The sequence below is a fragment of the Eubalaena glacialis genome, chromosome 1 (assembly GCF_028564815.1).
Source record: "Eubalaena glacialis isolate mEubGla1 chromosome 1, mEubGla1.1.hap2.+ XY, whole genome shotgun sequence".
NCBI classification, from domain to species: domain Eukaryota; kingdom Metazoa; phylum Chordata; class Mammalia; order Artiodactyla; family Balaenidae; genus Eubalaena; species Eubalaena glacialis.
Genome location: NC_083716.1, coordinates 89,333,592 through 89,357,856, shown reverse-complemented (window position 1 = coordinate 89,357,856; position 24,265 = coordinate 89,333,592). Strand labels below are relative to the sequence as shown.

Here is a 24,265-nt window from a genome sequence, read left to right as displayed (position 1 = left end):
ATAACTGCTTTACAATGTTGTTAGTTTCTGCTGTATAACAAAATGAATCAGCTATATGTATACATATATCCCCATATCCCCTCCCTCTTGCCTCTCCCTCCCACCCTCCCTATCCCACCCCTCTAGGTGGTCACAAAGTACCGAGCTGATCTCCCTGTGCTATGCAACTGCTTCCCACTAGCTATCTATTTTACATTTGGTAGTGTATATATGTCAATGCTACTCTCTCACTTCGTCCCAGTTTACCCTTCCCCCTCCCATGTCCTCAAGTCCATTCTCTATGTCTACCTCTTTATTCCTGTCCTGCCCCTAGGTTCATCAGAACCTTTTTTTTTTTTTAGATTCCGTATATATGTGTTAGCATACGGTATTTGTTTTTCTCTTTCTGACTTACTTCACTCTGTATGACAGACTCTAGTTCCATCCATCTCACTACAAATAGCTCAATTTCATTTCTTTTTATGGCTGAGTAATATTCCATTGTATATATGTACCACATCTTCTTTATCCATTCATCTGTCGATGGACACTTAGGTTGCTTCCATGTCCTGGGTATTGTAAATAGTGCTAAAATGAATATTGTAGTACATGTGTCTTTTTGAATTATGGTTTTCTCAGGGTATATGCCCAGTAATGGGATTGCTGGGTCATATGGTAGTTCTATTTTTAGTTTTTTAAGGAACCTCCATAATGTTCTCCATAGTGGATGTATCAATTTACATTCCCACCAACAGTGCAAGAGGGTTCCCTTTTCTCCACACCCTCTCCAGCATTTATTGTTTGCAGATTTTTTGATGATGGCCATTCTGACCGGTGTGAGGTGATACCTAATTGGAGTTTTGATTTGCATTTCTCTAATGATTAGTGATGTTGAGCATCCTTTCATGTGTCTGTTGGCAATCTGTATATCTTCTTTGGAGAAATGTCTATTTAGGTCTTCTGCCCATTTTTAGATTGGGTTATTTGTTTTTTGATATTGAGCTGCATGAGCTGCTTGTATATATTGGAGATTAATCCTTTGTCTGTTGCTTTGTTAGCAAATATTTTCTCCCAGTCTGAGGGTTGTCTTTTTGTCTTGTTTATGGTTTCCTTTGCTGTGCAAAAGGTTTTAAGTTTCATTAGATCCCATTTGTTTATTTTTGTTTTTATTTCCATTTCTCTAGGAGGTGGGTCAAAAGGGATCTTGCTGTGATTTATGTCATAGAGTGTTCTTCCTATGTTTTCCTCTAAGAGTTTGATAGTGTCTGGCCTTACATTTAGGTCTTTAATCCATTTTGAGTTTATTTTTGTGTATGGTGTTAGGGAGTGTTCTAATTTCATTCTTTTTCATGTATCTGCCCAGTTTTCCCAGCACCACTTATTGAAGGGCTGTCTTTTCTCCATTGTATGTTCTTGCCTCCTTTATCAAAGATAAGGTGACCATATGTGCATGTGTTTGTCTCTGGGCTTTCTATCCTGTTCCATTTATCTATATTTCTTTTTTTGTGCCAGTACCATACTGTCTTGATTACTGTAGCTTTGTAGTATAGTCTGAAGTCAGGGAGCCCGATTCCTCCAGCTCCATTTTTCTTTCTCAAGATTGCTTTGGCTATTCAGGGTCTTTTGTGTTTCTATACAAATTGTGAATTTTTTTGTTCTAGTTCTGTGAAAATTGCCATTGGTAGTTTGATAGGGATTGCATTGAATCTGTAGATTGCTTTGGGTAGTATAGTCATTTTCACAATGTTGATTCTTCCAATCCAAGAGCATGGTATATCTCTCCATCTGTTTGTATCGTCTTTAATTTCTTTCATCAGTGTTTTATAGTTTTCTGCATACAGGTCTTTTGTCTCCTTAGGTAGGTTTATTCCTAGGTATTTTATTCTTTTTGTTGCAATGGTAAATGGGAGTGTTTCCTTAATTTCTCTTTCAGATTTTTCATCATTAGTGTATAGGAATGCAAGCGATTACTGTGCATTAATTTTGTATCCTGCTGCTTTACCAAATTCATTGATTAGCTCTAGTAGTTTTCTGGTAGCATCTTTAGGATTTTCTATGTATAGTATCATGTCATCTGCAAACAGTGACAGTTTTTCTTCTTCTTTTCCAGTTTGTATTCCTTTTATTTCTTTTTCTTCTCTGATTGCCATGGCTAAAACTTCCAAAACTATGTTGAATAATAGTGTGAAAGTGGGCAACCTTGTCTTGTTCCTGATCTTAGAGGAAATGCATTCAGTTTTTCACCATTGAGAATGATGTTTGCTGTGGGTTTGTCATATATGGCTTTTATTATGTTGAGGTAGGTTCCCTCTATGCCTACTTTCTGGAGAGTTTTATCATAAATGAGTGTTGAATTTTGTTGAAAGATTTTCCTGCATCTATTGAGATTATCATATGGCTTTTACCCTTCAGTTTGTTAATATGGTGTATCACATTGATTGCTTTGCATATATTGAAGAATCCTTGCATTCCTGGGGTATGTTTAGTAGCATATTGTTTAGCCTCCATGTGTTTGTGTTTTTTGCAGTTTTTTTTTCTTGTAGTTGATTTCTAGTCTCATAACATTGTGGTTGGAAAAGATGCTTGATGTGATTTCAGTTTTCTTATATTTACCAAGGCTTGTTTTGTGACCAGCATGTGATCTACCCTGGGGAATATTCCATGTGCACTTGAAAAGAATGTGTATTCTGCTGCTTTTGGATGGAATGTTTTCTATATATTTAAGTCCATCTGGCCTAATGTGTATTTTTTTTTTAAAGGAATTCCTTTATTTTTATTTTATTTATTTATTTATTTATTTTTGGCTGTGTTGGGTCTTCGTTTCTGTGCGAGGGCTTTCTCTAGTTGCGGTAAGCGGGGGCCACTCTTCATCGTGGTGCGTGGGCCTCTCGCTATCACGGCCTCTCTTGTTGCAGAGCGCAGGCGCCAGACACGCAGGCTCAGTAGTTGTGGCTCACGGGCCTAGTTGCTCCGCGGCATGTGGGATCCTCCCAGACCAGGGCTTGAACCGGTGTCCCCTGCATTGGCAGGCAGATTCTCAACCACTGCACCACCAGGGAAGCCCCTCTAATGTGTATTTTAAGGCTGGTGTTTCCTTATTGATTTTCTGTCTGGATGATCTGACCATTCGTGTAAGTGGGGTGTTAAAGTCTCCTACTACCACTGTGTTACTGTTGATTTCTCCCTGTATGTCCATTAATATTTGCTTCATGTATTTAGATGCTCCTATGTACATGTATATTTACAATTGTTATATCTTCTCTTGGATTGATCCCTTGATCATTATGTAATGTCTTTCTTTGTCTCTTGTAACAGTCTTTATTCTAAAGTCTATTTTGTCTGACATAGGTATTGCTACCCTGGCTTTCTTTTGATTTCCATTTGCATGAAATTTTCATTCCATTTCCATTTGCATTTCCATTCCTTCACTGTGTGTCTGTGTGTGTCTTTAGATCTGAAGTGAGTGTCTTGTAGGCAGCATACATACAAGTCTTGTTTTTGTATCCATTCAGCAACTCTATGTCTTTGGATTGCAGCATTTAGTCCATTTACATTTAAGGTAATTATTGATATGTATGGGGTTGTTTTTGTAGATATTTTTTGCTCCTTTCTTCTTCTTTTGTTTTCTTATGGTTTGATAGCTATCTTTAGTATTATGTTTGTATTCCTCTTTCTTTTTTGTGTATGTATTTATTATAGGTTTTTGGTTTGTGGTTACCATGATTTTTATATTATACATATATATAATTTTATATATATATATATATATATAATTGTTTTAAGTTCCTGATCTCTTAATTTCAACTGCTTTTTAACAACTTTGCATTTGTACTCTCCTTCCATCATGGTTACTTTTTTTTTTTAAACATCTTCATTGGAGTATAATTGCTTTATAATAGTGTGTTAGTTTCTGCTAAGGTTACTTTTTTTTTTTTTTCTAATATAGTTTTATTGCTATTTTTGTACGTACACTGGTTGCTTTGTAACTTTAAATGACACATTCCTTTATTTCATGTTTCATCATCAATAAACAGGATCTCTTTTTTTTTTAGCATTTTTAAAATTATTATTATTTATTTATTTATGGCTGTGTTGGGTCCCCGTCTCTGTGCGAGGGCTCTCTCCAGTTGCGGCAGGCGGGGGCCACTCTTCATCGCGGTGTGCGGACCTCTCACTATCGGGCCTCTCACTATCGCGGCCTCTCTTGTTGCGGAGCACAGGCTCCAGACGCGCAGGCTCAGCAATTGTGGCTCACGGGCCCAGTCGCTCCGCGGCATGTGGGATCCTCCCAGACCAGGGCTCGAACCCGTGTCCCCTGCATTGGCAGGCAGACTCTCAACCACTGCACCACCAGGGAAGCCCAGGTTACTGTTTTTAATATCATGTTTTACATTGAATAGTTTTTTGTATCCCTTAACTGCTTATTGTGGATATGGATGATTTTACTACTTTTGTCTTTTAATCTTCCTACTAGCTTTGTGCGTGAATGATTTCGTACCTTTACTGTATGTTTGCCTTTACTGATGAGCTTTTTTGTTTTGTAATGTTCATGTTTCTAGTTGTGACCTTTTCTTTTTAACTTAGAGAAGTTCCTTTAACATTTCTTGTAAAGCTGGTTTGGTGGTGCTGAAGTCTTTTAGCGTTTTCTTGTCTGTAAAGCTTTTGATCTCTCCATCAGATCTGAATGAGAGCCTTGCTGGGTAGAGTATTTTTGGTTGTAGATTTTTCCCTTTCATCACTTTAAATATATCATGCCACTTCCTTCTGGTCTGTAGAGTTTCTGCTGAAAAATCAGCTGATAGCTTTATGGGAGTTCCCTTGTATATTATTTGTTGCTTTTCCCTTGCTGCTTTTAATATTCTCTCTTTATGTTTAATTTTTGCCATTTAAAGTACAGTGTGTCTTGGTGTGTTCCTCTTTGGGATTCATCCTGAATGGAAGGTCTCTGTGCTTCCTGGACTTGGGTGACTTTTTCTTTTTCCAGGTTAGGGAAGTTTTCAGTTATTATGTCTTCAAATATTTTCTCAGGTCCTTTCTCTCTCTCTTCTCCTTCTGGGACTTCTATAATGTGAATGTTAGTGTGCTTGATGTTGTCCCAGAGTTCTCTTAAACCGTCCTCATTTCTTTTCATTCTTTTTTCTTTTTTTCTGTTCAGCCTCAGTAATTCCCACTACTCTGTCTTCCAGCTCACTTATCCATTCTTCTGTATCTTTTAGTATACTGTTGATTCCTTCTAGTATATTTTTCATTTCAGTTACTGTATTCTTCATTCCTGCTTGGTTGTTCTTTATACTTTGACTCTGTTAAAAACTTCTAACTTCTCACTCTGTGAATCCAGTCTTCTCCCAAGTTCTTTGATCATCTTTACGATCATTACCCTGAACTCTTGGGTAGATTGCCTATCTCCACTTCACTTCGTGCTTCTTCTGGGCTTTTATCTTTTATGGAACATGTTCCTCTGTTGCCTTATTTTCCCTAACTTGCTGTTTTTATTTTTGTGCATCTGGTAGGTTGGTTATGTTTCCCAACCTTGGAGAAGTGGCCTGCTGTAGGAGATATCCCATGTGTCCCAGCAACACACTCCCCTCTTGTCACCCAAGCTGTATGCTCTAGGGGTTCCCTGTATGAGGGCTTCTTGGGTCCTTCTGTTGTGGGGAGCTATGTGGGTGGTCTGGCAGGCTTGGTTGGCCCCCAATCTGGTTGGTTGCCAGGTCCTGCCTTGTGTGGAGGTGGCAGACCACTGGTTGGCAGGGGCCAGTCATGGGGTGGCTGACTGCCAAACCCTGGGGGCCCAGGGCCAGTGCTGGCTCACTGATGGGCAGAGTCAGGGTCCTGGAGACTCCGGGGCTGTTGTCCCTTCATTGGTGGGTGAAGCCAGGTCCTGGGGTTGGTGCTGGTCTGCGGGTAGGCAGAGCTAGTCTTGAGTCTGACTGAAGGGCCCAGGAGTCCCTGAGGGGGTGTTGGATTGCTGGTGTTTGGGGGCCAGTTACTGCAAAGTTGGGTGCAGGGTCTGGGGTGTCATGCTAGTGGGCAGGGCCAGGGCCCAGCCTGTTCCAGTGTAGGATCTGGCCTGCCGGTGGGCGGGCTGTTTCCGCAGGCTCTGGGACTGGGGTTTTCTTGCGTCTGGTGTCTGCCCCTGGTGGGTAAGGCTGCTCTGGAGGCTAGAGCAGGCTCCCTGGGGCTGGTGGGTGCCTGCTCACTGGTGGGTGGGGCTGGGTCCTGGGCCTTCTGGTGGACAGGGCCATGTCCAGAGGGGTCTGTGGGCTCAGGGAGTCTTAAGGCAGCCTGTCTGCTGGTAAGCAGGGCTGTGTCCCCACCCAATTAGTTGCTTGACCTGAGGCACCCCAGCACTGGCGCCTACAGGCTGTTGGGCCAGGGCAGGGCTGGGTCCTGGGGCTAATAGCTGGAGGGAGGATTCCACAGTGGCCCTTGCCAACCCAGTGTCCACGTGGTAGAATGAGCTCCCCCAAACACCTGCCACCGGTGTCTATGTCCCCAGGGTGAGCTGCAGTTGTCTCCTGCCTCTCCAGGAGACTCTCCGAGATCAGCAGGTAGGTCTGACCCAGGCTCCCCTCAATTCACGGCTTCTGCCCTGGGACTCAGAGCATGCGAGATTTTGTGTGAACCCTTTAAGAGCGGAGTCTCTATTCCCTCAGCCCTCTGGGACTCCGGAAAGTATGCCCTGCTGGCCTTTCAAAGCCAAATGCTCTGGAGGCTTATCTTCCTGGTGCAGGACCCTCGGGCTTGGGAGCCTGACGTGGGGCTCAGACCCCTCACTCCTTTGGGAGAACCTCTGCAGTCGTAATTATTCTCCAGCTTGTGTGTCGCCCACCCGGGGGGACCTGAGTATATCGCGAGTCCGCCCTTCCATAGCTGTCTTGTTGTGGTTCCTTCTTTATGTCTTTAGTTGTGGAAGAGCTTTTCTGGTAGGTTTGGTCTTTTTCATCGATGGTTGTCCTGTAAGTAGCTGTGATTTTGGTGTGCCCGTGAGAGAAGGTGAGCTCAGGGTCCTTCTACCTCGTCGTCTTGGCTGATCTCTCTCTACTGTCTTTTTTTAAAAAGAAATTTATTTATTTTATTTATTTATTTTTGGCTGCGTTGGGTCTTCGTTGCTGCACGCGGGCTTTCTCTAGTTGCGGTGAGCGGGGGCTACTCTTTGTTGTGGTGTGTGGGCTTCTCATTGCGGTGGCTTCTCTTGTTGCAGAGCACGGGCTCTAGGCGTGCAGGCTTCAGTAGTTGTGGCACAGAGGCTCAGTAGTTGTGGCTTGCGGGCTCTAGAGCACAGGCTCCATAGTTGTGGTGCGCGGTCTTAGTTGCTCCGTGGCATGTGGGATCTTCCCCGACCATGGCTCGAACCCGTGTCCCCTGCATTGGCAGGCAGATTCTTAACCACTGCGCCACCAGGGAAGTCCTGGACATGATTTACTGTTAATAAACCCATGTAGGCTCTCTCCATTAGTAAGCGCTCACAAACAACCCTGTTACTGATCTTCGGCAGCTCATCTGGTATCTGTGTCCTGCTCATTGATCTACAATCGCTGGGCTTCAATTTGCAGGAACGATCTGTTTCCCTTTTTAGAACCCGGCAGGATGCTTGTGTGTTTCCAGTCTGTTGACCTTCTCCTGTTCTCCCAGATTTCTCAAAGAATACCTCAGCCATTGCCCGATCTCATTTTCACATTCCTTTAGTATAATAAGTGAACTAAAGCCAGTTTATTACCCAGGATTGCCTCATTTGTTTCAAAATAGGCTGTGTACAGAGGAAGCTCTATTCCCTTAGCAAGAGTTAACTCAAGTTTTAAAACCCATTCTAGAGAAAAACAGAGTCATCTAGTTTGTTTTTCTTATTAAACATGTTTTTGAAAAAAGGAATTGGCCTTTTGATATTGCTGGAAGTTGAGAAAAATAGCCTAAAGACCAAAAAGGTAAATAAAGAGAGAGAGGGAGACAAAACACTTGATTCTGAGTGTTTCGAAAAAAGTGTGAAATGTCATTCTTTCCCTTGACCGTTTCCTTAAGGAAAATGAGAAGATTTTTAAAGCAATGGCTGGTTGAGGCATGTACGTGGCAAGGATTTCTGTAGCTCTAGGAGAAAATATAGATCAACTAAAATCCTCAGGAGTTTCTTCTATTTGTCAGAAATTGCTTACAGTTTGTCTGATATTTTTCTGATAGTTTGGAAATCTCCATGGACTTCTGTGCTTTTATGGTCACCCATTTATTTTCTCTTTCCTAATAGGGTAGACCCTATTAGGAAGATAGGAAGAGGAAAAAAAAAAAAAAACCTAACACAAAACTAACTCTGAAGCAGACTGTTGGATAATATTGAATAACGCTATCCAGGAAAATTGTAAGATGTTATTAGATTACTTAGGTGCCCAGAAGAACTTGGGGAAAGAAGCTAATTTTCTCAGCCCATGTCACCGCTTATCATAAGCTCTGATGGGCTTTCGAAAATACCTGTTAGTGATTTTACCGTATCCTTAGAACAGTCCTTCAAGGGATGGGGGTTATGCCCATTTCATACACAAGTAAACTGAGGCACAGAAGGGCTAAGTAACTTTCTTGGATCCCTCAGATGGGAGCCAACAGAATCCAGCTCTTGTTTGTGGTGCCAGACCCTCTCTCTGAGTCTTGAGCTGGTGATCTCATACCTGACAGATGAGATTAGTCATCTCTGGAGGTAACGCAGGGCTTGTCTGTAGACACTGTGCCGTCAAGGTGACTTGACTACAGTCTCAGGAAGGCAGGACTGGAATACAAAACTGACATCTCACACACTGTATGGGTCTAATCTGAAGAAAGATGCTAGGGCTCCCCACTTGCAAGGAGGAGATTTTTAACACTCCCCAGGGGAGAAAGCCGAGCTCGGAGAAGGTTTACTTTGACAAGCCAAGGAGCTCCGAGGGGCAGAGGTAGGTTCAGACTCTCTTGAGAAGGTCATTCTGCTTCCTTCAAGTCCTGTCACCCCTGGGATGCTGAGCCTTAGTTTCTTTTCTAGAGATGGTTGCTTGTAGGGCCCGGTCCCTGCGGGTGGCTTGAATTCCCACGTGCGCCCGCCGGGACATTGCATCCCTCGACGCACACGCACCTCCCTGGGAAGCCTGGGCTGCAGGACTGATTTTCCCCGGTGACCTAGCTCAGTGCTGGCCTGGGCCCGGCTGTGATATCTGAGTGTGTCGTCACCATACTGTGAATGCCAGCCCTCAGGGGGGCGGCCAGCACCTCCAGGTCTTTGCCTTCTCTGGCAGATGGTCCTGATCTGAGAGTTTATGTGATACCCTCCTGATCGTAGTGGCTGGTGAAGATACTAGCATCTCATTTTCATAAAAAAAAAAATCACTCAATATGCCACTTTGAGAACAAAAGCTTTCAAAAGGAATTTACTGAGGATGTTTAGTTGCTTTCCACAGTGTGGAAACGTGTTGATATAACCAAAGTGCACTTCAGATATTTAAGCATCAAAGCATCCGTGGAGAACTATTCTTAACAGTGAAATGTATTGCTTTGTTCAAGATGATTCCAGAGTGAAGAGGCACTATAAAGGCAAGAAGAGGCAAGATTTCTGTATAATTAGTTTGCGCTGTATGAATGGAGATGGGTACTTGGAAACAGTTTGCTCTCTTAAACATCCCAAGTATTCCCCACGGTCATCTTCCAGAAAGTAGGACTGTTTCAACAAACCCCTTCTTTGTAGGTGGTGCAAAGGTTAACTCCAGTCTAGCCTATGCCGAGTTTTCATCAACTCAAAACACTAATGGTGTTTGAATCAATTGGAAAGATTTGAGCTTTCTGGATGGAGAGATGGCCTCTTAAAACTTGGAAGCTATATGTAGTATCTCAATCTGAAGTGAGACCGGAAAAGTTTTATGAAGGAAGAATCCTCAAGTGTAGACAAAAGACAATCATACTCTGTTATAAAATGTTTCCTTACATCTGAGACCAGTTAAGTGACAGGTCACCCTCAGTACCCACCCCCATGCTCATAGCTGCTTAGAGCATCTTTATAACATAGGAATTGTTTAATGCCAGTTTCTGTCTTATTTCTTCACACCAGTACACCAAGATCCGATATTGGAATGTAGAAAACCCACCCCCCAAATTTCCTCTTGTTTTCTAGTAGGATCATAGAGCAGACATTTGCAATGCGATAATTGTATCATTTTTAAGGTCAGGCATTTAAAGTGGCACAAACCTTTGATGTGGGCTTAAATTCTGAGTATTATAAAAATTTAGTGCCAAGTAGGGACTTCCTTGAAAGACAGTCTGGTCCCTAGGGTACTACTTATGTGTGAAGTACTGACAACTTAAGATCATTTTTTAATAAACACATCTCAAATTTGGCATGCAAAGTGGGGCATTTAGAAAGCTTTGAAAATAAGCCCATGCATAAAATATACGGCATTAAGAAGGTAACTGTGAACCTTATAGATGACTAGCTCTCTTTTGTTAGGGTGGATGTGAGAGCTTGCAGCTTTTTGCTGCAAAAATAAGAGCAGAAACTTAAGTTGTTTTGAAATAACAGCTACAGAGAGGGTTCCTTCTGGTTCATCCATATTTTATTAGGGCAGCAGTTTAAAAATTCATTAGAGACACCCATCTGTAGCTAACAGCACTCTTGAGGGGGTTCAGATTTTGAGTAGCACTTTACAAGGAAAGAAAAAGACAATCGTTTATGAGAATTAATAGCACCGCGGAGAGAGGCTGCTCAGTGATTTCAGAGCAAGCCCTTTCATGGGGTTTATGAGTCTCTAACTGCTAAATTCCTCAACTACCTGTTTCAAGTGGAGGAAGGAGATCCAGGGGTAAACAGGAAAGAAAACAACTCAGGAAATTGGATCAGAGAGTTGGGCAGGTATTGGCTAACAACAGAGCATGGGTTGAGTGTCCAGAGGCACCACGCTGGGTGCCGTGTGTGTGTGTGTGTGTGTGTGTGTGTGTGCATGTTGGCCCCCAGGAGCCTCCTCAGTACAGAAAACAGCTTACAGTCAGAGCTGAGGCTGCTTAGGTTTAGCTTTGCCTTGAACTCTGCCATGGTGGCCATGGTCCAGGTGCCTTGGACAGGTGGCCATGTCCAGGTGCCTTGGTTTTAGGATGATATTCTTGTCTTTGCTCTATGCCTGAATTGCAAATAAAGATAGTTTTTGAATGGTTACTCTGTGCCAGGCACGGTAAACAAATTCATAACCTTCTCTACCCTCCCAGCAATGCCATGAGGTAGAGTCCCAGGTGACAGACCAGACAATGCAAGCAGCAGAGAGGCAAGTAACCCAATAGCACTCACTCAGAAGTGGCAGAGCTAAATTTTAAACTCAGGTAATCTGTCTCCAGAGCCCATACCGTTTCCTACTGCAAAATACAGGTCCATAAATCGTGTGTGTGTGTGCGTATGTGCTTTTTAAATAAACTTTTTATTTTGGAATACTTACAGATTTATAGAAAAGTTGCAAAGATAATACAGAGTTCCCTTCATCCAGCTTCCCCATGCTAAAAGCTTTATATGTATGATTTTATATATATATAAAATCATGGTAGGGTCATGGTAGGGTCATTCAAACTAAAAAATTAACATTGGTACAATGACCTAAACTACAGATTTTATTCGAGTTTCACCCACCAGTCTCCTTTTGTTGTTCCTGTATCCAATCCAGGATCCCACACTGCATGTTGCGTGTGTGGGTTGTGACCCTTGAACACCAAAGTGGGCTGAATGTTGAGCCACGTTGGGGCCCTGAGTCAGGAGATCAGGAGACTGCAGAATGGGGAACTGAGACAGTGCCCGGAGCCGCCGGCCTCCCGCCTCTTCCTCATGGGCGGTCACGTCGTGGGACCCAGGGCTCCCATTGTCTGATCGAAAGCGGAAACCCTGTGTGGGGAGAAGAGTTAGAACAGACGTATGGGGACAAGTTTTACATACAGAGCAGACTTTGTCCACGTGTAGCAGTCGGCAGCTATAGCCACATTTCTAGAAACAAAAGAGGAAGATTCTGCAGAGAGACACGGTCTGCAGTGCTGTGAATGTTAAGTTTATGATGGGCTTGAACTCCAAGTGTGCTAGGAGGTTCCACGGGACTCCCCCCCTAAAGCAGAGGCTCCCAGCCCTGCTGCCCGTGGAGTCAGCAGGGGAGCGTCCCCAGGACCCAGGTCTGAGTCCCCCTCCCCACCTGTGTGACGTCATCCGCCTGGGGTGTGGCCTGGACTGTGGAATGTTCAAAAGATGACATTTAAAAGTGACTCTAATGTGCAGCCTTGTTTGGGAACCACGGATCCAAAGTTTCAGCGTTTCAGCTGCAGAGCTAAAGCCGAGGATGGTGGTGACCGTGAGCGGGGCTGGACACAGGGGCTGCATGTCCCTCACCCAACACCTCCTGGAATCACCAATGGCTTCCTTGGGTCCCTTCTGGTTCTTTCTTTCCTGAGCCCTCCTCTTCTTCCAGAATTCCTCCCTAGATGGCATCGTCCGCTCTCCTGCCTATTCTGCTCGCACACGGCGAGCTTCCAACCCTCTTCTCTCCAGCGCAGGGCCCTGCCTCGTCCCGCCTCCACCTGGAAGCCCTCCGGGCCTGCACACAGCCTTCTGGTCCCTCTTCCCCAGTGGCCTCGCCCTGCCTGCTCCCAGCCATCCTGACCTCCTTCTTCACGCTGTCACACCTCCGTTCCCGAGTACTTGCTGTTCGTTCCACCCGCCATGGCCTCCCCCTCCTTTTTGGCTTCTGTAGCCTCATCCTTTCAGTTCACCTCGAGGGGCACCTCCTCCCTGAGCCTTCCCCCGCCTCCCGTATGGGGTTGCTCACAGGCTGGTCTGTGTCTGCTTCTGGGTATTCCTGCCTTCGTGCAGGGACCGCAGCTTTGAAAAACTGGCATAGAATATCTCACAGTTATAAAACTTATATATATGTGTCTGCTGTATAATTATACATAGGCTTGCATATACCGTTGGAGAATGGTAACCCAGTCGGCACCCGTGTAACCACCACCCAGCCTGAGAAGTGGAATATTACCCTTGAAATCCCTCCAGCATCCTGTTCCCCTCCCCCGACCAGTTTATGCTGTTGTTTGTCATGCTTTTGCTTTTCTTCATACTTTTAGCACATCGTTGTGTCCTGTGTTCCAAGCAGAAGAGTTTGTTCAGTTTCATTGACTCAGGGCTGACACTGTAGCCAATTAAATCGCAATTCAGCCCTTCCAGCAGCGAGACTGTTATAAGTGATGTCAGCAGCCCCGGAGTCAAAGCTCCTGGTCTTTGGGTGACCAGGAGGCTGACGGGAGAACAGACAGAGCTTTGCTCTTACAGGGGCCCCGAGCCTGCACACCTGTTGGCGTGTGTACCTGCAGCGCACGCGGCTTGGAAGATGACGGTGATGCTAGATCAGGGTAAAGGGGCTCTGCTCGCCCAGGGCAGCTGATGAGTTATCATGTCTGGGGAACAGCCTGCCTTTCAAGGGGATGGAGAGTGTCAGCTTGTGAATTCGAGATGTCGGCAAGCCCGATGCACGATTCTGTAGCGATTACCGGCTGGTTTTGGGGGCAGATTTGGAAGGGAGGGGGCGGGGAGGACTCCTCCCTTGTGTGACATTCCCTGTCTCTGTCTATATATCTATATTCCTATAAATATTTGTGTATGTATGCACATGCTTGCATGTGTCTTTTTATGACACTCAGGCATGTGTGCACCCACGAGTACACACACACACACACGCACACACACCCTGGTCCTACCTGCCCATAGATGGTGCTGTTGAAAACATACTTCCTGTTGGACTCTAGTTTTAGCCCCGACTGAGGCTTAGGTTCTCGAAGATGGGGCGGGCTTGTGTTGGATATGGGGGTATTTTATATGGACATGAGCGTAATAGTGGAAGATGACAAAGAAAAAGAAAGACATTGCAGACCTAAGGGATGTTTTCAAAAATGTAGGCATCTGGGTAACTAGTTAGGATGCTTCTGGAAGGGGTTCTCTGTAGAAAGATTGATATTATCACTCATTTGGCCCTGAAGTATTTCTGTGTCTAAATGTTTGTCGGGGGAGGGTGTTGGAGGGTAGGCGGTGTGCCTATAATGCTCAGAAGACAGTGGGCTCCTTGCTTGTTGTCACGTAAGAGACCTGGGATGGATGTGGTGTGTGGAGCAGAGAAGGACACAGATGTCAGGAGGGCACCTCTCCTCTGTGTGTGCTGCAGGCTTGTTTTTGCCCTCGGTTTGGTGCGTCCTGACTGCTCTCCTTGTGTCCTTTCTTGCTCCCGTCTGGTCGGTTCTCCACAGAGGGATCTCTTAAAACATGCACATGGGATCCTGTCTCTCTCCAAAGGCCTCCCATCGCTCTTGGGGCAAAGACCCAGTCCCGATGCAGCCCACAGGCACTGCAGTGTCTGGCTCCATTCTGTCCCCTGCCCGTCACCAGTGTCCCCCACCTGTCCCTCCAGCCCCGTTCCTTCCTCTCTCAGACTGTTCCCAGCAGCCTCCCCCGGGACCTCCCTATACCTCCCGCTCACCTGTCAGGTCTCAGCCAAATGCCACTCCAAGACCCCGCTTGACAGAGCCAGGGGCCCTGTCCCCTGTGGCTGGCCACCACCGATCTGTCCTTCATCTTCCCCATCCGTGTTCATCCATGTGGTTGCGTGATGGCCACCTGCCCCCTGCCCCGCCCCCAGGATGGCCAACCCCAGGAGGGCAGGGCCCCTGTGATCACTCACCGTGCTCCCTCTAGGACAGGGTTTGGGTCCTCCGAGAGGCAGATGCCGAGAGGGGGCGAGACATGGGAGAGGTTTTTTGTTTTTATCTAATTAATTAATTAATCAATCAATTAATTAATTAATTGTTTTTGGCTGTGCTTCCCTGCGGCATGTGGGATCTTAGTTCCCTGACCTGGGATCGAACCCGTGCCCCCTGCAGTGAAAGCTCACAGTTTCAACCGCTGGACCGCCAGGGAAGTTCCAGAGACATGGGAGAGGTTGAGGGAGATGCCTCTGAAGGATAAGGGAGGGGGCAGGAGAGCCTGCCGAGCAGCCCGGGATGGAAGGAAGGAGGTCTCACAAGCAAGAAAGTTCTGGTCAGGCTGACGGGGAGCTCTCGGGCCCAAGTTGGTTGTCAGAGTCATCCTGAGCCCCCCTGGCATGGTCCGCGTTCACGCCATCCTCCCCTTCAACCCCAGGAGGTGAGTTTTGGGGTGGCACATACATTGGGGAACACTCTGGGGCTCAGGGAGTCCTCTGCTTTGCTGAAGGTCAGAGAAATGTCAGGTTAACCGACTGAGACAACTAAGTGACCCCACTCATTTAACTTCAGATTGAATTCTCCTTCCTCTGTGGTTGAGTAGCCATTCCATCCGCGACAACTTTTGGGCACGACTTACATCCCTTGCTGGATCGTAAGCAGTCTGGGGGCGGGGGCGGTGTCCTGCCCTTGTCTGCACCCCCACCCAGCATCCCGTGTTCAACGAGGACCGGTTGTGTTGACGTGGATCGCACCGTTAAAAGGGAAACGTGGTGAAGCTTGATTTATTTCGCACCTGCACTCGTCTTGCTCGCGAGATGCGTATTACAGTGACCCGAAGGCACTTCCGAATCCCCAGGTGCTCTCTGAACTATCCGAGGAAGAGGAACTTGGGCTCAGTTGCTCAGCCGCTCAGTCAAGTGTTTGAGCTTAGTGCATCTGATTGGGTTCTGGTTCTTGGAAAACAAGTTAATCCACAGGGATGTGTGCTTTCTTTATGACTCAGAACCTTTGGTTCATCTGAACGTTTTATAAAAGTGTATGCCCTGACCGTGACAAACAGGATTAAAATTCCTTCCATGCAAACAATAAAGTCATTCATGTTTCCACTGTACATTTATACCCAGGTCACATTTTGTAAAGTGGTGGTGTGTTTGCTTTTCTCTAACTATTTTATGCGTCCCCAGCAGCGGCCTCTGAGTCCCTGTGTTTACCCTTCAGAAGGCAGATGTGCTTTCCCCACGGGGCCTTAGAGTCACTGAGGGACTTGCCCAAGCCCACATGAGCATTTTGTGTAGATTTTAACTTTGGGGCTTGGTTTTAAGATCTTCTGAGTAAATTCATGAGTATCATTTTTTTTTTTAAATTGCATATTTGAGATTTCCTATTCAAAAATGAGTATGATCTGTCCGGCATATATTGATGCCTTCTCTGTATACTAGGATTTTCGGGGGGAATTGTAAGGACTTCAGGAAACTTATAAGTAGCATAAGTTGGGGACAATTTATATACAGCAAAGAAGATAACTGACAGTGCTGGGTGTTAATAAATTGGGGAGAGGAGTGATGTGGCCTCGTGGTGAAGGCCTGGGAGCTGGGTGATCTGGACGAAGTAGTTGATGGGGAAGGGGCTAGAGGATGGGAGGGATTTGGAGGGATGAAGGGAGAGCGTTAGAGGCAGGGCAGACAGGATTCTTGCTGACCTGGCTGGTAACATTGGCTTTCTCCAATTTTTCCCATAAGTTATGTAAGCAGACACTCCTGGGTACCTTATCCAGACTGTATATGGAAGCCCTTTGACACCTGGGTTTAGTCGAAGCCCCTGTCTTTCACTTCCCTTCAATCTCAGAGCTCACTGGGCTGGATGGGGGTGGAGTGGGGATCCCACATCAACAGGGACCTGCAGGTCTGCACGATGGGGAGGAAGTAAGACACCTGCGCTCCCCTCCCTAGAACCTGTTATGGAGCGTGGGCTGCACGGGATGGAGAAGGTTGCCTGAAGCTTTGTCTCCACCCCAGCCTTTCTGGGGCCAGATGGGCAGAATGGAGCCATCCCTGGGTTTTACAAAGAACAAAGGATACGGCTGGTTTCTGGGCCTTCCCTGGTCTTGCCATGATTGACTTCCTGTACCCTCGAACCACTGTTCCCAGAGCTGACTGCAGCAAGGTGTCAGGAAGGAATCTTCCTCTCAAGCTCTGAATGTATCATAACCCTTTCTTAAATGCCGGGTGTGAAGGCAGGGCTTGGATTTCAGGTCAGATTGCAGGCAGGATATATAAGTAATAATTGGTTTCTGGCCGGAGGGACATCATAAACTTCCTCAAAAAATAAAAATTTAAAAAAAGTGGAAAGGGGGACTTTGGTGATGGGGAACTGGGGTCTTCCCTAGAGATTTCAGAGCAGCTGTGTGCCCCATCTGGGTTTCTTCTAATCGTTCTAGCTCATTCCAGAGGCGCCCTCCGGATCCCACTCTGTCAGCTCCTCCGCCCTCTCTGGAGTGTGAGGATGGATAGTGTGTGACAGTCTTTGTTTCTGGGGCCACCCTCTGGAAGGCTCACACCCGAAGTGGGGCATGTCTGGCACACAGCTGGGTTCAGAGGCTGGGCCACCCCCATTCCCAACCGCTGCCTCTCACTGTGGCCCGACAGCGTCTTACCAGAAACTCCTCCCACCCCCAGGAACACGGGCTCCCCTCGGGGAACTGCTTGGCTTGACAGCTGGACCTGGCCTGGGGAGACTTCGGACCCTTAGTTGAGTGGCTTTACGAAGGGCTACTCAGGCCCAAGGGCCCAGAGGCATTTGAAAAGAAATGAAATTTCAAGCAAATTATTTTCCACTTAGCATTGCTTTTTAACTTCAGAAGGGTTATTTGGGTGATTGGACTTGTATAAAAAAATTAGTTAAAAGTCTCTTTAAGCCAAAAGACAGTATAGATGTCACAGGACTTCGTTCTCAAGATATGAAATTGCTGGATTGTTTTCCTTTGGTAACTGAAGCCAGAATTCAGCGTTCTCTCTACTTCCTTTTGGATTCCTTGTTCTTTAAAAACTGTTTTGCCAGTTTTACAGGCAGAGGAGAGTTAGTCCTTCTAGGCCTCCCTTCGCCCTGTCCTGAGCCCCTGCAGCTCTGTGCTGACCGCCGCATTGGTGCAGGCGCGAGAGCCCTGAGGGAAAGGACGGATCTCCTTGGGACCAGAGAGCATGGTGATGCCATTTGGTCTATTTAATTTTTTTTTTTGTTGTTGTGGTAAAATACATATAAAATAGAATTCCCGTCTTAACCATTTGTAAGTGTACAGTTCAGTGGCATTAGGTACAGTCACAGTGTTGTACAGCTGTCACCACCATCCATCTCCACAACCTTCTCATATCCCCGAACTGAAGCTCTGTCCCCACCGAACACTAACTCCCCCTGCCCCTCCAGCCCACTGCCTGCCTCTGGCCCCTGGCAGCGATCTTTCTGCTTTCTGTCTCTATGAATTTGACTCCTCTGGGGACCTCAGATAAGTGGAATCAAACTATATTTGTTGTTTTGTGACTGGCTTATTTCACTTAGCATCTTGTCCTCAGGATTGAGGTTCACCCATGTTGTAGCCGGTGTCAGAATTTCCTTCCTTTATAAGGCTGAGTAATTTCCCACTGTATGGATAGACCATGCTTTCTCCATCCATTCATTGAGGGATACTTGGGTTGCTTCCATATTTGTCTATAGTGAATAATGCCACTAATGAACACGGGTGTACAAATATCTCTTTGAGACATGATTTCAATTCTTTTGGGTATATACCAAGAAGTGGAATTGCCGGACCGTGTGGTAGTTCTATTTTTAATTTTTTGAGGAATTTTCATACCCTTTTCAGCTATACCATTTTATATTCCCACCTATAGTGCACACTGGTTTCAATTTTTCCACATCCTTATCAACACTTGTTATTTTCTGTGTGTGTGTGTGTGTGTGTGTGTTTAGTAGTAGCTAGTAGCCATCCTAGTGAGTGGTCCAATTTGGCCTATTAATGATACCTCTGTACACTTTCTATACATTTTCCATATGTCCTTTTCTACTGATTCCAACTTTGCATGGAAGAAAAGAAAAATAAATGAAGAAAAAAGAAAATTCTTTCTTCTGACTTCTTGTCATTTCAAGTTGTCATCCTAAGTGATATACTTTGAGGCAAAGGGTACAGAAAGAACTTGTGTTTGGGGCTCAGATGGGCCCCAGTCTGTCCGTCCATCCATGCATCCAGCCATGCATCCATCTCTCCATCCATCCATCATCCATCCATCCATCCATCCATCCATCCATCCATCTATTCTACCTTCCCTCCATATATCCATGCATCCATTCATTCATTCACCATTTATTGAGCAACTTAAATACAGGGCATGATCATAACACAGTTGTACCCTAGATGCTCAGTGCTGTCTGTTTACCATGACGAGGATGCTGGGAGCATCTGTGTTCTGGGAGGTGGGGAGAGATGCGTGGACCCGGCGGGGAGCTGTACTCCGCTTCTTGCCACAGGCTGTGTATATGTACAGCTGTGCTTCATGCTGTCTGCTCCTGCTTTTACCCTTCCCATCCAGTCTCATTTGAGGTGCGGCAGGGCCCCAAAGTGAGAGCACTGCGTGGGCTGAATCAGGAGACTTTGGCCCTGGTCACTCGGCCACTTGCAGCTGTTTAATTTCTCTGAGCCTCAGTTTCCTTAATTATAAAAGGAAAGTTATAATTCCTGGTCTGGTTGATTCACATGACTTTGGTAGGGAGCAAAGGAAATCAATGTGGATGAAGACACATCATGAGTAACGGGGTGCTTTAAAATGTTAAAATAGTAACTAACACTTTAATCACACTTATTATGAGTGCCAGGCACTGTTCTGAGCTGCCTGCCTGTAGTAACTCATTTAGTTTAATGCTCACAACCATCCTAGGAGAGAGGTACTGTGTATATTTCCATTTTACTGATAAGCAAACTGAGGCACAGAGAGGCTAAGTAACTTGTGGAAGGTCACACAACCAGCAACGGCACAACCAGGTTGGAACCAGGCAATGAGGTGCCAGAGCCTACGCTCTCCAACTGCTGTAGCATCATGCCTCTGAGAGGTATCAGCGATTGTCATTGTTTCTATCCCTCTCACATAGCTGGGAAGGGAACACAGCCCCTGGTTGGGAGAACACAGCAAGCAGGGCCTCCTGTAATCCCCTGTGAGATGAATAGATGGGCATAGATTGTGTCTCTGCCAGCTTTCCACGGTCCGCAGGTGTGCAGGGACATGGGTAACTCAGATAATGGAACCACACGTACGTGTTAAGCGTAGCCAGATGAGGTGACTGGATCTCGTTTGGGGGAGTGCGCCGGCGTTCGGCTTCAGATCGTTTGCCTTGCAGAGCACTCCAGGATGAAAGTGCTGATGCTGCTAAAAGACCACCAGGCAGGATGCTGGGGGCTCCGAAGGCGCTGCCGAGGCTGTGCCTCCGACGTGCTCGCCGCCGTGTTGGCGTAACTCGCAGCAGCGCCAGCTGTTCTGCTCAACAGCGGAGCTGGGATGCTGTGCTGTGTGTGCACATCCTAGGCGGACGCTTCCCGAGGATAATCAGAGTTTTCATACCAGGTTGGCCTGGGGACCACTGAGCCAGCATCTCTGACAGATGCCCCGAGGGATGACCTCTGAACCCGGGGATGTTCTCCAAACGCAGTTCCAGCTGAGCCAGGGAAACGTGCGTGTTTACGGTGCTGTTTTCTCTTTCTTCCCAGGCAGCGAAGATTGCTTACCACCGGCAGCGTCTTTTCGGAGGAGGCGGCTGGCACGGAGGCCGGGCTACATGAGAAGCGCAGCTGGGCCCCGGATCGGGTTCCTCTCCCCGCCAGTGGGCGCCCTGTTCCGGGCCCAGGGAGGGGGGCGCGGTGAGGAGTCCCATCACGCTGAGTCCAGGGCCGGGCCGTGTGGCCTTGACCCTGGAGGCCAGTGGCGAGGTCCCTCGGTTGGGAGCCCCGTTCCCAGGAGCACAGCAGCCTCGGCTCTGACCTCCGTGGGCCACCGAGGCCTGGCTCTGGTGGCCGTGAGAGGAAGCCCAGGGCTCTTTGGGACTCAGCCCAGGGCTGGCACCACCCTGCCCAAGAGGCTCCCCAGGCCCTGTGGCCCCGAGGACGCCGGGTGTCCGGGGGAGCTGCCATCCATGGACAGTCATGAGGCCCCAAGCCCTCTCCGGGAAGCAGCCTGGACCAAAGGCCGTCTGTCCCCGGAGGACGTGAGGGGCACCAGTGGCGGCCTTGGAAGTGGCCCCCTTGGAAGTGGCCCCAAGGCCCCCTCCACCTCTGCTGGCTCTCAGGATGTCTTCACCTCCAGCTTTAGTTTCATTCGCCTCTCCCTGGGTTCTGCTGGGGAACGGGGAGAGGCAGAAGGCTGCCCGCCATCCAGAGAGGCCGAGGCCCTGCGTCGGAGCCCCGAGGAGACGGAGGCCAAGGCCGCCAGCTTGGACGGATCCCGCGGGCACCCTCGGATCCTCTCCTCCCCCTTCGCTCTCAAGGCTCCTCAGGGCCTGGCAGACGCTGTGCAGACCTCGGGGGGCAGCCCCAGGCTGGAGTGTGAGACGCTTCCTTTGTTGGACACGGATGCCACCTCCTCCTGCGCCCCGGATCCCTCGTGGTTTGAGGGCGGCAGCTTGGGGGATGCTCACCGTTGGGATCCTCTGCTTGGCAGATGCAAGCTGGCCCTGTCGCACTGCCTGCAGGGCCAGCAGAGGCGGCTGGAGGTGGGTGTCTCCGCAGCCTGTGGGCTGGTGATGGTCACGGCTCGGATTAGTTCTGGACAGAGGGCAGGAAACAGCACTTCTGGGGTTGCCCAGCTCCCCGCCGGCAGCTTCTTTGGCGGCTGGCTGCAAAGAGATGTTGCCTCACTGCCGTCTCTTCTCTTTCAGCTTGAACTCGAATCTCTTCTCATTTTCTCTGTCCCGTAGATGCTCAGGTTCGTTGTCTGTTGGGCCGCAGGTCCTCTGCAGTTTCTGGCCTGGGCGATGCAGGGTTAGCTCAGCTGAGCTTTGCTTTGAAACAGGGGGTTGGGGCCAGGGAGCCGGGGAGATGGAGCTGGCTGGCGTGTGGACGGGGTTGGGGGATATAGACACAGTGTTGCTCTGAACTGGCGGCGATCCAGAGCTGCTTCTGCATCTACAGCGCTCATCTTGTACTGCAGCCGTGGGAACTCCTGACATAGAGTCGGGAGACTTTGTTTCTGGTTGCTAAACCTCTCAGCCCCTCAGTTTCCTTATTCAGAGACGATAACACCACATGGGATTGTTCTGTGGTTCAAGTGGGAATGTAAGTGCTTTGGAAGTTGGGACAGGCTGTATAGATGTCAGTCCTGGCATCATGATGTTGCTGTCCACCCAGTTACCTGAGGGGTGGGTACACCTGGGAGTAGGCAGGGGTGTTCTACGCCGAAAAGTTCCCAGAGAAACCCGGGCAGAGATGCTTTGTGGTGACCCATTGGCTCGTCCTGTTGAAAGACTGTTTTCCTTCTGGGGTGTGTGCATGAGTATGTGTGTGCATGTATATGTGTGCACGTGTATGTGTGTGTGTATGTGTGGGCATGAGTGTGTGCATATGTGTGGGCATGAGTATGTGTGTGCATATGTGTGGGCATGAGTATGTGTGTGCATATGTGTGGGCATGAGTATGTGTGGGCATGAGTATGTGTGTGCATATGTGTGGGCATGTGTATGTGTGCATATGTGTGGGCATGTGTATGTGTGTGCATATGTGTGGGCATGAGTATGTGTGGGCATATGTGTGGGATGTGTATGTGTGGGCATATGTGTGGGCATGAGTATGTGTGTGCATATGTGTGGGCATGAGTATGTGTGTGCATATGTGTGGGCATGTGTATGTGTGGGCATGAGTATGTGTGTGCATATGTGTGGGCATGTGTATGTGTGGGCATGAGTATGTGTGTGCATATGTGTGGGCATGTGTATGTGTGGGCATGAGTATGTGTGTGCATATGTGTGGGCATGTGTATGTGTGGGCATGTGTATGTGTGTGCATATGTGTGGGCATGACTGTGTGTGCACATGTGTGGGCATGAGTATGTGTGTGCATATGTGTGGGCATGAGTATGTGTGTGCATATGTGTGGGCATGTGTATGTGTGTGCATATGTGTGGGCATGTGTATGTGTGTGCATATGTGTGGGCATGTGTATGTGTGTGCATGTATATGTGTGTATGTGTGTGCATATATGTGGGCATGAGTATGTGTGTGCATATGTGTGGGCATGTGTATGTGTGCATGTATATGTGTGCATGTGTATGTGTGTATTTGTGTGCATATGTGTGGGCATGAGTATGTGTGTGTATATGTGTGGGCATGTGTATGTGTGTGCATATGTGTGGGCATGTGTATGTGTGTGCATATGTGTGTGCATGAGTATGTGTGCATGTATATGTGTGCATGAGTGTGTGTGTGCATATGTGTGTGCATGAGTATGTGTGTGCATGTATATGTGTGCATGTGTATGTGTGTGCGTATGTGTGGGCATGTGTATGTGTGCATATGTGTGGGCATGTGTATGTGTGTGCATGTATATGTGTGTATGTGTGTGCATATGTGTGGGCATGAGTATGTGTGTGCATATGTGTGGGCACGTGTATGTGTGTGCATATGTGTGTGCATGAGTATGTGTGCATGTATATGTGTGCATGAGTATGTGTGTGCATATGTGTGGGCATGTGTATGTGTGTGCATGTATATGTGTGCATGTGTATGTGTGTGCATATGTGTGGGTATGTGTGTGTGCATATGGGTGGGCACGTGTATGTGTGCATGCACATGTGTGTGGCACATGTACACGTAAGCAGGGAAGTAGGGCCCATCTCATCAGGAGTTGGGAGGAGTACTTGAAAATGTGAGGCTCACGTTCATTCCCAGCAGCTGATCTCAGTTACCCTCGATCCCTTACCTGTGGCCTGATGTTCCTGGCCCCATCCCTGTTTGTCACCCAGGGAGATAGTGCAGCGGGCCAGCGTGCGGGTCTCTGTTCCCAGGTGATGCGTGGAATCTTTGAGCCAGACGTGTTCCGAACTGACGCCACTGTCTTCCCCACCAAACCCGCTCTAACGGGCCTCGCCGTTGATCTGTAATTGTCGATTCGAGTTAATACAATCCATCCAGCTCCTGAGAGGAGCTGCAGCCTCTTCGACACCTCCCTCCACCTTGCTGCCCACCTCTGCTCCATCTCCAAGCTCTGTCAGTCCTGCAGCTAACCCGCTCTCACGGCCACGGCCATGGCCCCTGCCTGGTTCAGATCCTTGTTATCTTTCACGTGGGTCCTGCAACAGGTTCCTGGTGTAGTTACCTTCCTCCAGCGTCTCTCTTCCCCAGTTCATCCTCCGCGTGGCCAGCAGCCTTCGGGAACACTGCTGGCATGGCGTCATTCCTTGGCTTAAAGCCTTGGGTGGTTTGTTGCTTCTCTTGGGACGGTCTCCAAATTCCTCATCCTGATAATCGAGACCTTTCCCGACCTGCTCCAGCTGCCCGACTGTCCAGATGCCTTACTCCTGCCGGCTCAGCCATCGGGGGCTGC

The 24,265-nt window shown here is 47.6% G+C and overlaps 1 protein-coding gene across 8 annotated transcripts in view; it reads left to right on the top strand.

The window, feature by feature from the left end:
• DISC1 (DISC1 scaffold protein) overlaps positions 1-24,265 on the top strand; it is a 362,726-nt gene that overhangs the window by 40,030 nt on the left and 298,431 nt on the right. For all 8 annotated transcript variants that reach the window (XM_061182533.1, XM_061182522.1, XM_061182515.1 and 5 more), the window contains exon 2: positions 20,444-21,441. In XM_061182533.1, coding sequence (XP_061038516.1) covers positions 20,444-21,441 — 998 coding nt within the window. The remainder of the gene's footprint in view (positions 1-20,443; positions 21,442-24,265) is intronic.